This window comes from Manacus candei, unplaced genomic scaffold (genome assembly GCF_025592945.1).
Source record: "Manacus candei isolate 608988 ecotype Guabito, Panama unplaced genomic scaffold, ASM2559294v1 h1tg000028l, whole genome shotgun sequence".
NCBI classification, from domain to species: domain Eukaryota; kingdom Metazoa; phylum Chordata; class Aves; order Passeriformes; family Pipridae; genus Manacus; species Manacus candei.
In genome coordinates this window covers 42544007-42558810 of record NW_026138076.1, presented here as the reverse complement: position 1 = coordinate 42558810, position 14804 = coordinate 42544007, and the positions used below count along the sequence as shown (strand labels likewise).

At 38.6% G+C, this 14804-nt stretch overlaps 1 protein-coding gene across 2 annotated transcripts in view; it reads left to right on the top strand.

Annotated features, from left to right (window-relative positions):
- ARHGAP10 (Rho GTPase activating protein 10) overlaps positions 1–14804 on the top strand; it is a 154080-nt gene that overhangs the window by 112745 nt on the left and 26531 nt on the right. For both annotated transcript variants that reach the window (XM_051790926.1, XM_051790925.1), the window contains one exon: positions 10357–10519. In XM_051790926.1, the coding sequence (XP_051646886.1) occupies positions 10357–10519 (163 nt within the window). The remainder of the gene's footprint in view (positions 1–10356; positions 10520–14804) is intronic.

Here is a 14804-nt window from a genome sequence, read left to right as displayed (position 1 = left end):
CATAAGGGCTTGCAACACTTGCTTACAAAGCTATTGTTAACAGCTGAGCAGAACACAAGCTACGCTGTCACAAAATAAGTGCAGCAATGTTAGTCATGAGGGGGAGATCAGGCAGGATGACTGCTGTTTGCCATGCAGAATTTAAGACAGTTTGTATTTCGTCTTGCTGCAAGAATAGTTCCTATGATTCTATGTGATCTATCACAGCTTTTTCCACCTGATGGCTCCGAGTAGGATGAGTGCTATACAGATTTAAAAGCGCTTTTGAGCTACTGTCAGTAAAGGTGAAGCTTTTTCTTATGTAATAGTGGGTATGTATAGAGGGCCTACTTTCCTATCAGATAATCGTCTTCTGCTTGGAAAGTTCTGGGTCCATACAAGGTACTTATTTTCTCAGAGATTTGAAATAATCTGGGTCCATACTTTGTATATGCAATATACATTGTCTGGCCATTGTTATCCCTGTGAGTAGTCTACTTGCTGCAGCCTACTTGCTGCACAGTTATCAAAAAGCAAATTTAAGTGTCATGATGTAGTAAACATCTAAATTTTACATCTTTTAGAATGAGGTGTGTCAGATCTTCATGGTTGGTGTGAGAATTGCCTCAGTATCATTGCCAGTGCTTGTCTGCTTTCAGTGTATGAAATCTAGAGGCTGTAGAAATGTTCAAAGTAAACACATCCACATGTTCACACACATGCATAGAACAGGAGTCAGAGGGGCAGGGAAAGGGAACTTAAATAGGCTTTAAACTAAAATCTGAATTAAAAGAAAGAGTAAGGAGTTCAGGAGAAAGGGTCAGTCTTTCCTTGAGGCCAGACATTATTAAAAACCTCTGATCTCCTGTAATAATCCTTCATCTCTTTAATTCTCTACCTTCTGCACACAGACATGCAGGGGCACATAATACTGTAAGAAGGCCAATTTGGCATGCTAAAAGCCATTAATCCCAGGCATGGAAGTCACTGATGTATCTTTGCTGTGTGCCAGCTGTGCCCTGGCCAACCCCTGTTGGTTAAAGAAAATTCTCTCACCCAGCAGCACACAAGAGTATAAGTAAAAACAAAGACTTATAGCTGTTCAGCTCTCCAGTCACTTTCCTACGGATGAGAGTGTGCATTGCACTGAATTAGGTGTTTCCTCATGTGGGGCACTCTTGCTCCCCTTCACTGGTGACAAGAATAGCAGAGAAGATCTTGCAGGAGAGAGCTGATGAACTTCCTGGAAGGCTGATATGCAACTTAGAGAATATTCCTCTTCCTGTTTTGTTCCCCTCCATCAGTGTTTTTCATTCTGTCAGAAAAAGACGTATTCGTGTCCTGCCATTAGCTTCTGGAATTCTCTGTCTTATTTGCTGTTCTTTCTCTCTCCTATTTTCTGTTTTCTTCTTTTGAAAGTTGCACTCAGTGCAAGGTGAATCACGTTACTACCACTTCTTTCCTTCCCACTGTTCTTGCGAGTTGCTGAACCAAGAGGGAGATTGAAGGTGTACTTAGGGGATATCACAAGAAGTAACAGTAGTGGGACTGGCTTGGCTAGGATTGCAGTCTCATCTAAGACTACATGACTGGGGCTAAGCAAATTAGCCTCAGAGACCTCATGGATAGTGGTAGAAGAATCCAGGCATGGAAGACAATATTGACTTAACTACATTGGAGTAGCAAAGTCTGTCTTCCTAATTACTGCGTTTTAAACTACCAGTGGGGAAATTAGGAGGTTCCTCAACAAACGTGTCACCTGGATGTTCTGTTGAAAGAGCTGACAAAATTTCCTTAAGGGCTTCTTAGCTTGTTTCCAGTTGTTTGTTTTTTTTTTTTTAGTAAGCCATAGGCATCCTGCTTCCTTCATTCCTCTGTTGAAGTCACTGTTATGGCAAAAGGAGAGAGGTGAACAAAATGAGGAAGGAGGCACAGCCAGGTGTCAGCAGCATATTGGAAATGTTTCAGAGTGGCTTTCTTATAAGAGACCCATCACATAACCAGTGTGGTAGCAGTTAGTCTTTGTCATTATCCAAGTACCTCCGTGGGTTGTGGAATTATTGGTAAGAAACGTCTTCTTTTAATAAGCCATAGGAAGTAATTGCCAGTGAAGCAATCTAAATACAAGAGAAGAGGAGAAAACAGCATGACATTATCTCTGTTTGACAGCTCAGGGAAAGATTTTTTGAACATCTTACCTTTTGGGGTTGGAAGGACCCTTACAGACACATTTTCCAGGTGACTGGTGGCTGAATTGCCAGCAAAACAGATAAGGAAACACGGAAGAATATTTTCATGGACTTGGGAGTTTTTGATGTCATTTAAGAGGTGCTGCTGAATTAGGGAACTCTTAGCCCTGGTGATTGTACCCCTTTTTGATCTGCTCTGGTTTTTCACAGTTCTTATTCTCATTGATTAGACTAGAGCTGTTTTGTTGGTGTGTTCCAATACAGGGCTGGACCATAGGTTAATGTTGTCTGGACTGGTGGAAACCCAAAACACTCAGTGCTACCAAAAAAAATATGAAAGCAGTGGGACAGTCTGTTTATCTTGCTGTATGTCAGAGTTTTCAGGAAGTGGCTTCAGTTCATCATTGCATTTTTCAGCCATGAAATTTTGTGGCATCTGGCCAGCCTGGTAAGGCTGGAGGTCATATGTGGTTTCCTGCCAAGCAAACTCTGGTAAAAAATGAGTAATCTTTGAGTTTTGATACTGCTCTTGTTATCGTTGTGTAACACAAATCAAAAGAGGAACCCCTCTGCATGCTTGTATCTGATTTCTGTTGAGTTTCAAAATTTAATTATGTAATATAATTTAGCACCCCAACATCGTATCAGTGGTTCTGTCTTGAAGTGGTTTTTCCACAACTTGTGGAATAAATTGGGATTCTTTACCCATTTTAGTTTTAGCTTGCTCAGCAAAGGGCTATTTATCTTTGGGATTCTATTGATGTAAAATAATCCAAGCAGTATTTCTCCTGAATTTTGAGAGATGACCTGCAGTAAGGGAGGTATTATTTTAAATAACTGCTTAATTTTTGCAAGTTAATTGCATAATAATACAGGGTAAGTGTATATCTAGAAAGATACTTGTTTGAAATTGAACTTTGCATTTTAGAAATAAACAAAAAAATTGTGAAAAAGAAGGAGGGCAGGGCAGGGGCATGGTCCCCAAACCCTGCTAACCCCTAAGTAGCTTGCAGATGAGCACATTTCTTTCCCTTTCCAAGCCCCAGCTCAAACACCCAGCTTTCTGGATACAACTCTTGAGTTGCGTCAGTCAGTCTTGAGGCAAATTCTGTCTAGTGCAGCTTCCTTCTTTTTCTGACGTGTTTGAATCATTATGGAGTTGGGAAAAACAATCTTTCTCCAGGAAAGCTCCTCCGTGCCCAAGATACACATGCTGGTACATGCACAAATCTGAGAAATATATCAAAGTTGCTCTTTATCTAGGAAAAACTGTAGTCAACTCTAATAATTGTGGCAATTATTTTGTCTGAGAGAAAAAAATAGCTGGCATAGAGATCTGATTCTTACTGTGTGTGTTCTTCAAGGCAGCATGAATCTGATGGGTATGTGGGCTGTCTGCTGTCCGTTTGCTCCACGAAAACTGCACTGGCTCCGGGCTGTATGAGGCTATGATGTCTAGATTTATGTAAGAACTGACTGCCTACTGAGGCAGTGCTGCAGTGCAAAGGATTTGCTACACATTGAGGGTAGTAATGGGTACCTTTTGATAATGAAATGCAGTGATACAAATCTGTTTTTCTGAGCATTTACAAGAATCTACCCTCCAATATACCCAGTATTCAGGAGCAGTGAAGAAGTAACTCTCTTGTTTAGTTCTAGCATTATCTATGATTATTTTTTTAACCAAAGAATAGGTCACTATTAGCTTTCAATCAGGCTTTCACCTTGATTTGGAAATGTCTTTAAATAGCACAATTTATGTGGTCTGAAGGTGAGTAATAAACAATTGACCAGTTTCGGTGGTGTGTTAAACAAAAGTACACAGTTTATTAATTTACTTCATTAATTCAGAAAACTTTAAAAATTTGGAGGAGTAGAGGAATGTCTGAGTTTATCTGGTGTTTGGTGTGATTACCACAGGGTGAATTGTACTGTAAGTAGTGAACAAAGGGTGCAGCCCTGCATCTAGAAAAGGCTATTTTTGATTGCAGGGTCCTCTAATCACACTGACTGTCACAGAAAGCTTTCTCTAATGGAGTTACTTCTAGCTTTCCAGGAATGGCTGAATCCTTTCCAGAGTGGAATGTTGTTTCCTGGGATCATTTCAAGATTTATTAACTGTGTGAGGCAACTTATGTTTTGATATGTTTTTCGTGCCTGTTTTCTATGAATGCTGAAGCTCTAGCACACGGAACTAAGTTCTTGCTTGGTAGATGATATTAATATATGAGATTCCTATTAAAAAGAAAACATAGTACATACCCACAAATTAACATAAAAGCAAAGCTACTTTCTACTTGGTTAAACTTCTCTATTATTGTGGGAAGTTAGCTATTTGTGTTTGTTATCACAGAGCTGGATGCAGCTGTGATGCTGATGGGGGAGGATGGGTGGCTGCACAGCAGTGCAGCTGCTGCTTCCCCATCTCATGATGCAAAAAATGTCAAGCTTGAAGGTGGTAATGGGGATTTTGCAGCATCTTTAATCTACTCTCCTCAGAAACTCTCTCCATCATCCCTTGTTTGACTGTGTCAAAGTGGAATTAGACATAGGTTTTTATCCTCTTATTTTACCACTATTTGTGTATGCAATGACCACTTAAAACCTGTATGACAGTTCTGTTCTGCCTATTCTACGTATCTGAACAGAAACAGTCATAAGTGTTTCTCATTTACTCCAGAAACAGTCATTTTCATAAACTGTTTTAATTCTCTGGTTACCCTCAAACTATAGGTGTTGGTTGTAGTGTTGACTTTAAAGATTAGTCTTGCTTTTAACATTAAAGCATGCAATTCATTAGTTTACTTAAGCTGAAGTTGGAAGGCAACTCTGTCACCTAAGCAAGTAACTAAAAGTGTTAGCTCTCTGCTTTTTGTCACTCTTATTACAAATGTTTTTTCTTATTTAGGATTCTCGGAGTAAAGTAAGGATCTGATTATTGACACTGCCAAAGTATTTCAGGTTTTTTTTTTTTTTTCAACTTTGGATGCCAACAAAAAATATTCTTAGACTAGCCAGATGGAAAAAGGAGAAAAAAAGGCGATGGGGAGGCATGTCATGTTCAGTTAGGTAAAAGCTGAGTTCAGATTTCTGGTATGGAGGATCTGAGAGCCTTTATTATCTGAGGCTCATCCAAACAAAAGGGAGAAGGAACTGAGGGTTACACAGAGAAAAGCTGGATGAGGTAGGTCTTAGTCTATACAGCTACTCACTTAACTTTGTGGGGATTTGTTATTATGAGAAAGGGTGTAAAGAGGCGGGGAGATGGGGAGGGAGGAAAGAGATTTGGGTTAGAAAGTGAATGGTAAGTAGTACCAGCTAGACACACCAGTAAATTATTAGGATCAGCCTAAGCTATCTAATTTTCTAGATAGGGCTGGTCTGAACCACAAACAGCCATAAAGGCAAAGCACAGGTATCTGTTGCAGAGGCACAGTGAAAGCTCAAAGGCTTGGATGAGTGTTGTGATTAGATCAGTGAAACAAGAAGATGATTTACATGACAGTTTAAAAGGATCGGAGCAGTCAAAAAATTTAAATAGTATGCAAAAGGTGGTGAGAATATGAAACAAGTTTTAACTCTCTTGAGAGTAGAATTGGATCTTACACCTATTTGCGTAGGATGGGGAGATGAATTGTAGAAGCAGCTTGATGGCAACTCTAGAAAGATGGCCAAGCTGAAGGCACTCAGAGCCTTTCCACAATTATGAAGAAGAAAAGGTGAAGAGCTGATGGCTGGAGTGTTGACAAAAACTTGTGAGATGTCATACAGATTTGCTGCTTTTACACTGAGAACCCTCATGTCCTTCATCTGTTCTGGCACCCAAAGATGAGTGTAACAGGGGAGAAAAAAGATTTGCCATTTTTAGAAGGAGAAAATGAAGGCCCCAAGAACACCAAACTGTATGCTCAAAGAATAATATAAATGAGCTTTAAAGGAAATCACATCCTGCCTGTTTTATAATGTAAGAGCTCATTAGAATTCAAGTGGTTAGAAAAGAATAGGAAGTTTCTGGAGCTCCTCTTCGAAAGGACCTGTCAGTCCAATGTGGCATTCAACTTTTTCATAGAAGTGGGAAACCTGACAATGCTGCTCACTGGAGAACAATGTTGGAGGTAAAGAGGAGTCAGAAGAGAGAAACATTAAAAAAATATTAGACTATCAATATTAAGAGTCCCTGAATTCTGAGGTATGATGAAACCCTTAAAGCTGTTTCAATTCCAGCAATGTCCTTAACGCACGCTTTAACAAACAAAGCATGTGAAAACTTAAAAGGATTTTTAATCTCCAGCAGTTTAGGACCTTTACTGGCTCTACAAAGCAAAACAGAGGAAGAGGGCAGGGGGATAAAAAAGAAGAAATATCTAGCAGTCACTGTATCTTACAGGTTTTGAAGAAGCGTTTGAAGGAACTTAGTCATGATAATCGATGTGGGATTTAGGATCAGCAGCATCAAACAGAAATGTTCACAGGTAGGCCTTTTGTTAGGTGAATACTTTGAATAGTGCAAAGCCACCTAACTTGTCCTAAAAAAGCTTTCTGGTCAAGGGGTTGCATAGCTTGGCACTGTTAATTTTGAAAACATCTTGTAGCTTGCTGAAGAAGTGGGAAGAAACTGGAGGAATGCTAATGGAGTAGCAATATTTAGAAAGGTAAATACAAATTCTTGATGATATATTTACACATGGGACAAAGGAGGAATTGCAAATAATGACAAAGGCAGTCAAGGAGGAGTTGTGTTCATGTGCTAAGACACACCCATACAAATAAAATAAATGTGGTTGTATTGAGAAATAAATTTACAGATTTTAGAGGGAAGATGTAGCCCATAGCTACAGAATGGATCACTACATCCTAAGAAATGGTGACTCTAAGTCTGTTGCTCATGGTGGGCAATCAGCTCATCATATTATTCATTTAAAGCAATGGCAAAAAAAAGTGCCAGCCTTGGAAGTACAAACAGGGGATTAATGAATAGAAGTAAGTGGTGGAGCTTAACACTTAATGTGGTTCTCGTGAGACCACAATAAAAAATCATAGAATCATATCTGATGTATGCTCTTCAGAAAAAATACTGGTTTATAGAACAGTTTTATAGAACAGATGCATGATTCCAAAGCTGCAAAATCCCTTACAGTAAGAGATTCAGTGTTAAACTTAAAAAGGAGATCGTTTAAATACCTTCACACAACACAAAAACTGGATATGAGAGATAATATAATAATTAGTAAGGGATATTAAATGGATCATGCCTGAAAATAAAGCCTAACAAAGTGAAGGTAATTGTTGGCAAGTATATTAATTAGCAGCCAATTGATTCTCCATTCCTTTTATCATCTACTGAAGTCTGGAGACAATGACTGTTTGGAAGATGCAGTTTGGCCCAACATGAGATGAGCATTAATCAAAAGCAGGTTATTAAGCGTAATAAAGAGATAATGAGACAGTTCTATGGCCTCTGCCATGTACAGGTGTCACTGTAATTTCTGAAGTTAGCAGAACTTTTGGCACCAACAAAAAGGATGAAATCTTTGTAGTGTTGAAATCGTAGCAATGACCCCATATTTCCAAGACTTAGGTTTTGAGCATATATTGTTTTTAATAATGAAAATGTGCTAGATGGTCATTAGTCATCTGTTTTTCAGTTATACACAATTGCCTCTTCCTCAATAAAAGTACTGTTTTGCTTTACAAAAGGAGATAATTGAAGAAATCAGAATGTCAAGTGTCTTTGTACGTTTTTAGAGGGTGTTTAGAATTTAGCAGGCATTTTCCTGTTTAAATACTTGATTTGTTTTTAGTGTTGTAAACCCAATCTTAGTCTTGAGAGTGCAATGCAGTACTGACTGTGAGAAAACACTGACTCAGGAAGGAAGAAGTAAAATTTGAGGAAAGATTTAACACACAGTTTAATTTATGATAATGTCAGATGTAATTGCCTGTGTACTACAGTCTCCAGTGTTGACTCTGCTGTGCGTGACTGAAGCGTTTAATATTTTTTTACTTTTTCTGTGTGTTCTGAGAAACAATTCAATGGAAAATCCTCTGCTTTCTGTAGGGAGGTGCAGTGAGTTGGTCATATTCATAATATTAATGAACAGATTAATGCAGATTTCTACTGTGTTTTAGTGATGCTAAGTGAATGGTTGTGGTAAATGTGGCCTTCTGGTAGTGTATGTGGTTTGATATTCTTGGTTGTCTTAATAGTACTACTTTGAAAATAAACTATGATGGATTAAAAGGACTTAAGTCTAGTTTTAAGGAACTTATGAAGTAAGGTTGCAGTATCACTGTCTAATCTCTTAGATGTTTATCATCGTGACAGATACATCTGCAAACGAGATGTAATTAATTAGTTTTTACCTGACACTCCTGCAATTCTCATGTCACGTCATGTAAATGTGAGAGGCAGCGTCGTGTCCTGGGTGCAGTGGGGAGCTGTGAGTTGAGCAGGATTGGGCCACAGTGAGTGACTCACTTTCCCAGGTTAACATTCTCCTCCTCAGAGCTTATCACACTTTGTTACTATGGGCTAATTTAGATCCTTAAATTAGCAGCTGCTTAGGGAGAAATTTCCAGATGATCACTTTTATCATTTCACTGTTTTTAGTTGTATGTCATTTTACTCTCTAGGGAAGTTGTTCTCTGAGAGCTGTTGGGAGGGGGTGAGTTTGAGATGGCTGGGGAAGCAGGCAAGTGCTTTACTAATTTTCTGCTTTTGAAGCAGAAGGAATTGAGCTGGTTGAGGCAGTAATAAAGTTGTGAGAAGGATTTTTATCCAGTGAGGGTGCCTTTTCATTGTCCATGTCTTTTTATTGTTGCACTTTTAATTAATTAAAAAAAAAAAGTAAATTAAAGAAATCAATGCAATAGTACTGCTTACCTCAATGGAGTAGAATTAAGCTCAATTTTTCATTGAGCAGATGCTTATTTGTTTAGAATTGGAAAGTAACCTTGTACAGGACTTCATCTTGTATATTACTGTACACGGGAGATACAGGTTGTCAAGCAAGCATGATACTTTAGCAGCTTGTGATCATATTATTGTGATGTGTTAGGACTTGGTTGTTCATTTTTTTCTCCCAAAACTGTTGTCCTTAAGAGACCAGAACTCTTTTACAAAGACTGTGGGGTCAATGATATCTAATCCACTCTAGACTTTTGTGATGATGTTATTTGGCAGGCCTGTGGGCCATGGTCACGAGTGCTAGTGGGAGTAGGATGGACAGAAGAAAGGATGCAGGGAACCTTGTAAAGGGTGTCTGGAAATGACATTTATTACAGTTAAATATTAGTATTTTGAGAACAGCCAGAGGCCCCATTTGAGACTGCTGGCTTATCTGTCCTGGGTACTTTATTGTTTACGAACATCCTCATTTTGTACACCTCTTTTAGAATTTGTAAGATGTTTAAATGAAAGTTTGGAAGGGAAAAGCTATGTGGGTGAAGGTTAGTTTTTCAGTGCAGAACGTGCTGTTTGGCTAGATGTGTCAGCATGGTTTGCAGTGAGTGCTGTGACACGCTGGTAACTTTATCTTACTGTCCTTGGGATAGGATTGGTGTTCCTTTAATGTCTTCTCAATCAATCATATCTGAATGATGATATTCTAAGAGTAGCTTGTGAAAATGAGTAGTAGATCAAAATATGATGAGTTCCCTTAAAAGTAACACCATTAAAAAGGTTTAACATTCTTGGGTATTGTGTGTTTGTTAGAAATCTCCTGCTTATTCTGACCTTTCTAAATGTCAGTGTTTCATGTTTGGTAAGATTGTGCTTGCGGTACTTGAGAGCAATCCTCAAATGGGTATTACATTATCTTTAGAGATTGTGTTTTTAGAGAGACAAGCAAATGTGTATAGCCTAAACTATTTTCTTATCTGAAATGATGCCTTTGTCTAAAAATATCCCCCCAAAATTTAGCATTTCATTCACAGAAAACACATGCTGCAGAAAGCACTGGGAATACATTGTGTTGTGAAGATAGCCTGGTGATAAAAATGGGAGAAATTGTGCAGTGATACCTTTTGGGAAAATACTGGGAGATTGCTTATCCTACAAAATATCCTGTGAAGATGGGGCAGTAAAGTTTCTTCTCATATATATTTCAGGACATTATCACCAAAGCAGATGCTTTGGCTCATGAGAAGATTCTTTGACTCTCCTTCTAACTTTTGCTCTCTCTTATAGCTGACAGTCACAGCTTTCCCAGAGAAGACACCCCAACTGGGAGCATAGATTCTCTTTCTTCCCAGTCTCCAACACCTGCCTTCTCTAGCAGCCCACCTGTGCTCTTGGATGGAAATCACCTTATCATGGACAGTGGAGATCTTGCAGGCTGGACAACAAATCTGTAAGTAACCTGAATATTAAGTAACAATTTTTCCACTAGTATGACTGTGCACATGAAACACCTTTTCCTTTTCAGTTTGTGACGAGTGAATATTAGAAATTGCATATAATTGTGTTTGTTTCCTTCTGCTTCAAAAAGATATGTCTTTATATGTTGGGGTGGAGCTTAGAGACCACTTGAATGCTTGTGAGAAAGAAATGTTATTTTTCTACTGAAACCTAATTCATTTTCCTGTAACCTGTTATAAAATTTTAAATGTTATTTATTTAAGCAAAGAATATTTAAGTTATTCTCTATATGATATATTACCCTACTTTTATTTCAAGACTGTTAAGCTACACTTAGATGCCATGCTATTAAGGTTATGGGCCAAATTTTGAGTTTGGACAAACACTGTAATAAGTATGTGCTCAGATCCTGTTGTCTAAGAACATTATCTTTGTTAATCTCTTCTTAACAAATTAAAGGCCTGTTTTCCAATGAAAGTTCAGTCTGTCACTTTCAGTAGATTCTGAGGATGTTCAGTTTTTAAGCATGACTTTATTTTAGCAAAAATTGACATTGCTCTCTCTGTAATACAAATTCAGGTTTGATACATAAAAAACTGACCATAACTTGTTTTTAAATCAGAGTTGAACCTGAATTGAATTCTCTGGTTTGCTATTCATACAAACTTTAACCAATATCAAGTCAAAGTTTTCCAGCCTTCAGTGCCAAGAAGAGTTGAAGAAGCAGGTCTGGAGAAAAGATCTGTTACAAATATTTTCCATAATGGCATTCTGAGTAGCCTGCTCTGCTGATGGAGCAAGTGTGTAGATGTATGTAACACATGAGAATATACAGATAGTCATATAATGAGTTTATATTTCTAAATGCACACACAAATAATTGATTAGAGTACTTATTAACTAGAACAATTTTTTTTCTTGTATGTATTGAAATAATTCCAGATTTATAGGTATTGTACATAAATATTGTTTCTTTAGTAGAGGTCTGAAGTTACTCTTTCCTTATTCCTCTTGTTACTGTCCTCTAGAATTGGGTGGAATCAGCAATAAGTTGTATTGGAGAAAGAGAGGTGCATGTGTGGAAAAGATGCTGTAGCTGGTATAAAACTGGACTGTTGGTAAAAGCAAGCATAGCTAATTAAGAAACACAGGGTTAGCAGAACATTGATAATGTCACTTCAGAGAATAAAAGAAGGAGTTTTGATTTTATCCAGAGAGTTTGGGAACTCCATGTATTTGAAGAAACGTTGCATTGTTTTGCATTTGTTGATTTTCATGAAAAATTAAACTGTACTGCTGTTTTGGAAATTTTTCTTGATGGCTTGAAGTTTTCTACTCAGTTGGAAACAGTACTTAGAGTTCTCTTTGGAAGGAATAAAAGGGTGCATGGTACGTGCATTTAGATTATTTGTCAAAAGTAGTTTCTTTCTTCCATTTGCTTGTCTGTGAAGTTTGCTTAGGAATTACCTCTGTAACAAGCCTGGACAGTGACAGAGAGTAGTCTGTGAATGTTACATTCTTTCTTTCCTCTACTTTCTCACCCCAAACTGGCTTCTCTTCCCTTCTAGTTCTGATGACTGAGAGGACCTTGCCTTAACAAATAAAAGCCAAACCCAAACCACAACCTGGAACAGCCCCAGTGTGTTGATGGCAGAGGAGTGGAGAATGTACCTGCTGTACTTGAGCAATCATTGTGCATCAGGGGGTCCCACATTGTCCTGTGGGCAAGGAAAGACTGTGTTTGACTGGACCTCGTGTAGCTCTGGTAGCTCTCACAGCTCCAGGAAATGTGGCATTGGCTGTTGAACTCTGCTTTGGTCATAGACTGTTCTCACAAATCGGACTATCCCAGAGTTAGGTGGAGAACAATCCTTTGTTTGTGCAGGATTTCAAAACGTTTTGTATTTTGTGCCAAATTGGAAAAAAATCAATTCCTAAAGTCTCAGTATCCTCTCTAAAATGGTATTGCAGGTCTTCACTGAGATATAGCAAATGCCATACTGAGTCTAGGGGAAATGAAAATATACAGGAGGATCCGGTTTCTCAAGTTTCTGCTGATGTTTATAACACATGGGTGTTACTCTTGTCAGAGATCGATCACTCTGGAGTTATGCAGTCAACAAGGTGACGGTGACTTCTTTGTGGTAGAAGAGTTTCTTGCATTGTTTCCCGGGGGAGCGATGTTGCACTGTGGGTCAAAATGTGTCAGATATTCCAAGGCTCATTTATACCAGTAGTTTGCTTTAAGCAAGAGTACGTGATGGATAGCAAGAACACTTCTTGTGGTATTTGTTTCCAAGAAAGGAAAAGCTTGCTTTTTCCGGAATGATAGCTGTTGTCACCATGATGTTTCCTGGCAGGGTTTTCTGTGATGCGTGCCCTTTCCTTGTCCCACCTTTAAAAACAAAAGGAGCTACAGCTTCCAGCATGGCAAATACACCCTCACCTCCTGACTGGCACTCGGAGGGGACCACATGGCCAGAGTGGTTAAAGAAGCTAAGAGGGCAAGGGCTATACCACCAGTCTTAAATATCTCACAAAGCCCTGACTGCTCAATTGTCATATCAGTATTTAAAGATGTGCTGTGCATACGGTGTAACTCGAAGGTGATGTTTCACATATGTGTCATTTTGAAGCCCCGTTAAGCTGTTGGTTTTCATGTCTATAAGTGTGTGTGTGCCTGATGCTAGATTTTCTTTGAAAGATCTGTGTGGATCAGACATATGTCCTGTGTTGTCATGTACTGCTGTAGGGGTGAGTAGAGAGTTGGGCGTTAGTTGGTTCTCATTGCCCAGGGCAGGGGTGGTTCTCAGTGGAGACCTGAGTTTGCTGCTTTAAGGCTATTTTGCACCCTAAACTTTTTTTAACCTTTTTCCTGAAGTTATTTTTAACCTCACGCTTCCATCTAGAGCCAAATACTAAAAATAAATATGCCTTATTTTTGCATACACTCTATGGTAGAATATAGAGAGCTTTTTTTCCTCTGTCAATGACAAAGTTACAGAGTAGTTTCTGTAGATGCGAGATTCAAACCCCAGATAACCTAAGATGGACAAATTGCCATTTCTACTTGATGAAGCACTGTGTCACAAACATATACTGTTTGAAAACCCCTTCTATCCAAGGATGCTTAGCACAAGCTGATCTCAGACATAAACTGATAATTGTGGTTGTGAGCTGTGTAGAGTATTGCTCCCTTGGAGGGCTCTCCACTAGTTTGGGCACTTTTTCCCTTTAAGGCAGAGCAGCAATGACAATCTCAATGTTAACCAAAGCGTTTGCATTCTTTCATTTTCCTCTCTGATGAAAGTACCTATGCAGACTCTTGTCGTACTCAGTTTCTGGTTTTTCTATTGCATTTGCCCAAAAAGTAAATAAATCTGCCAAAGCTTTTTTTCAAGAGGCTTGATATCTTTTTGCTGGAGGATGTGACCCTGACATTGCTTTCTGCCTTCCTGATTGGCACTGAAAAACACGTGCCTTAGTCACTTAGATTTTTATTCCTGTGGTGTACAAAACTCAACTTTTTAATAATTCAAAGTATGTAGTTTCCAAAGAGGAGTTCAGGATTTCAGATGCGAAGAAGCTGAGTAGCCTTTCTAAGCTAGTCCCCAAACTGTTTTGATAATGGTGATGGTCTTGGGTTTGGAGATATGTATTACAAGGGGATATGGATAGCTCTTAAACTGCATTTGAACTGTGGAACGAACAATAGTCAGTCTGCCCTTTTACATGCAGTTGAAACTCAGCGATGCATGGTTTGACTTTCACTCTATATTATGGCTTTTCACATGTAAAAGGTAACAGTGGTAGCTAAACTAGATATAAACATCAGTGTCCAATAAATATATCTAAGCAAGTAAAGATACAGTGTAAGTTAAAGTCTGTAAAAGACAACATTTTTTTTCCATTAAAGTCCTCTTGTAGTGAAGTAGGGGGTAGTGCAAACGATGAAGCATCAGACATGGAGTCACATAATAAAATTAAAAAAGGGCAAGGGAAACTTCTTAGCAGCTGCTGTGGTTTGATTATAGAATTTACTTATGGAACCATTTATTGACATGAGGTCTGTCTTATTTAGCCTTTCCCAGAGTACTGACTATAATGGGAGCTCACCTCCAAAGGATTAGGGCAGGTTTCCCTTATTGCAATGACTGATTTATCAAAAGGTGGATTACAAATCACATCCTAAAATACTATGGGATGCCTTTGGTCTGTTTTCACTTGACCTCAGAATGAACCAAAAAATCCTGAACACTTGGTATTCCCTGGACTTG